General features: G+C 42.6%; 1 protein-coding gene across 1 annotated transcript; it reads right to left on the bottom strand.

The window, feature by feature from the left end:
• Positions 1–216: 216 nt before the first annotated feature.
• On the bottom strand, positions 217–1,005 carry LOC134204944 (nuclear receptor-binding factor 2-like; the record flags this gene model as incomplete). The annotated part of the gene is made up of 1 exon (XM_062679756.1): positions 217–1,005. A coding segment is annotated over one exon (696 nt), but the record flags the coding sequence as incomplete, so codon positions are not given.
• Between the last annotated feature and the right edge of the window lie 4 nt (positions 1,006–1,009).

A 1,009-nucleotide genomic window follows, 5' to 3' on the forward strand; every position in this document is an offset into this window, starting at 1 on the left:
CGATACACTGAACAGTAATAAATGGAATAGTACAAACTCGTGCATCTGAATGGGGTCAAGTCAAATTGTTGTAAGTTACCTCATTTTGACGGAATCTATTCCTTAAACTGAAACAATATACCTAGAACATTGTCGCTGATTCTCCAACTCCATGCAGTATAATACTGCTCCGTTTGTTTGAAATCTTTTCAAATATTTTCATGTTTCAAACTCAAATTTAAAATGAATGCATCCGCTGCTTATATTATACCATAACTGAATGAAACGTACATCTAGAGTTTAAAACTATTTGTCATCCCATGCAGTTTCTTAATTGCCCTCGAACTCCGGCAGGTCAAATGTAGGTAGCTCAAGAGGCGCCAACGCTGGTAGACCTTTCTGATGATAATCATTCACTTCCATTACGTCACGGTCCGTTTCCACAGATGCTATGCGCACATTATGTTCCCTATCCAATCTCCTGTTAGCGGCCGTTTTGTCCCCAGCGTCATTTCTATACAAATTAAGAGTTTCCTTAAGCGTCTCGTTTTCCGTGACATATTCGTCGATATTTTGCGTCATTCGATGCACTAACACATGCAGGGAATGGTTCAAGGTGATCAGATCCTCCACAGCGGGCATCCTGTGTTCGTTAGAATTTTGCGCCATCGTTTCCAGCAAGCTATCGGTTTCATCCAAGTTCTGATAGATTGCAACCTGTAGTTCGCTGTACTTATCCATCTTCTCCAGCTGCTTCGCCAAGAACTCCGGATTCCTCTTTCGCTGGTATTCCAGAGCCTTCATATAGCGTTCGTATTGTTGCTTTCTGTGGCGCACAAATTCAACTTGCTTCTGGTGATATTTACGCTGCAGTTGGAGAGATTCAATGACGACAGCAGACTGGGGAGCAATTTTTAATGCTTCCTCAATGTAGGACGCTGCCTTGCGATGGTTTTCGATGGCTTCATCAAATCGTCGGTGCTTCGAGTGATGTTCCGCTCTTCGGCCATAAACGTGAGCCTGTAAAATT

This window comes from Armigeres subalbatus, unplaced genomic scaffold (assembly GCF_024139115.2).
Source record: "Armigeres subalbatus isolate Guangzhou_Male unplaced genomic scaffold, GZ_Asu_2 Contig992, whole genome shotgun sequence".
In the NCBI taxonomy this organism is placed as follows: domain Eukaryota; kingdom Metazoa; phylum Arthropoda; class Insecta; order Diptera; family Culicidae; genus Armigeres; species Armigeres subalbatus.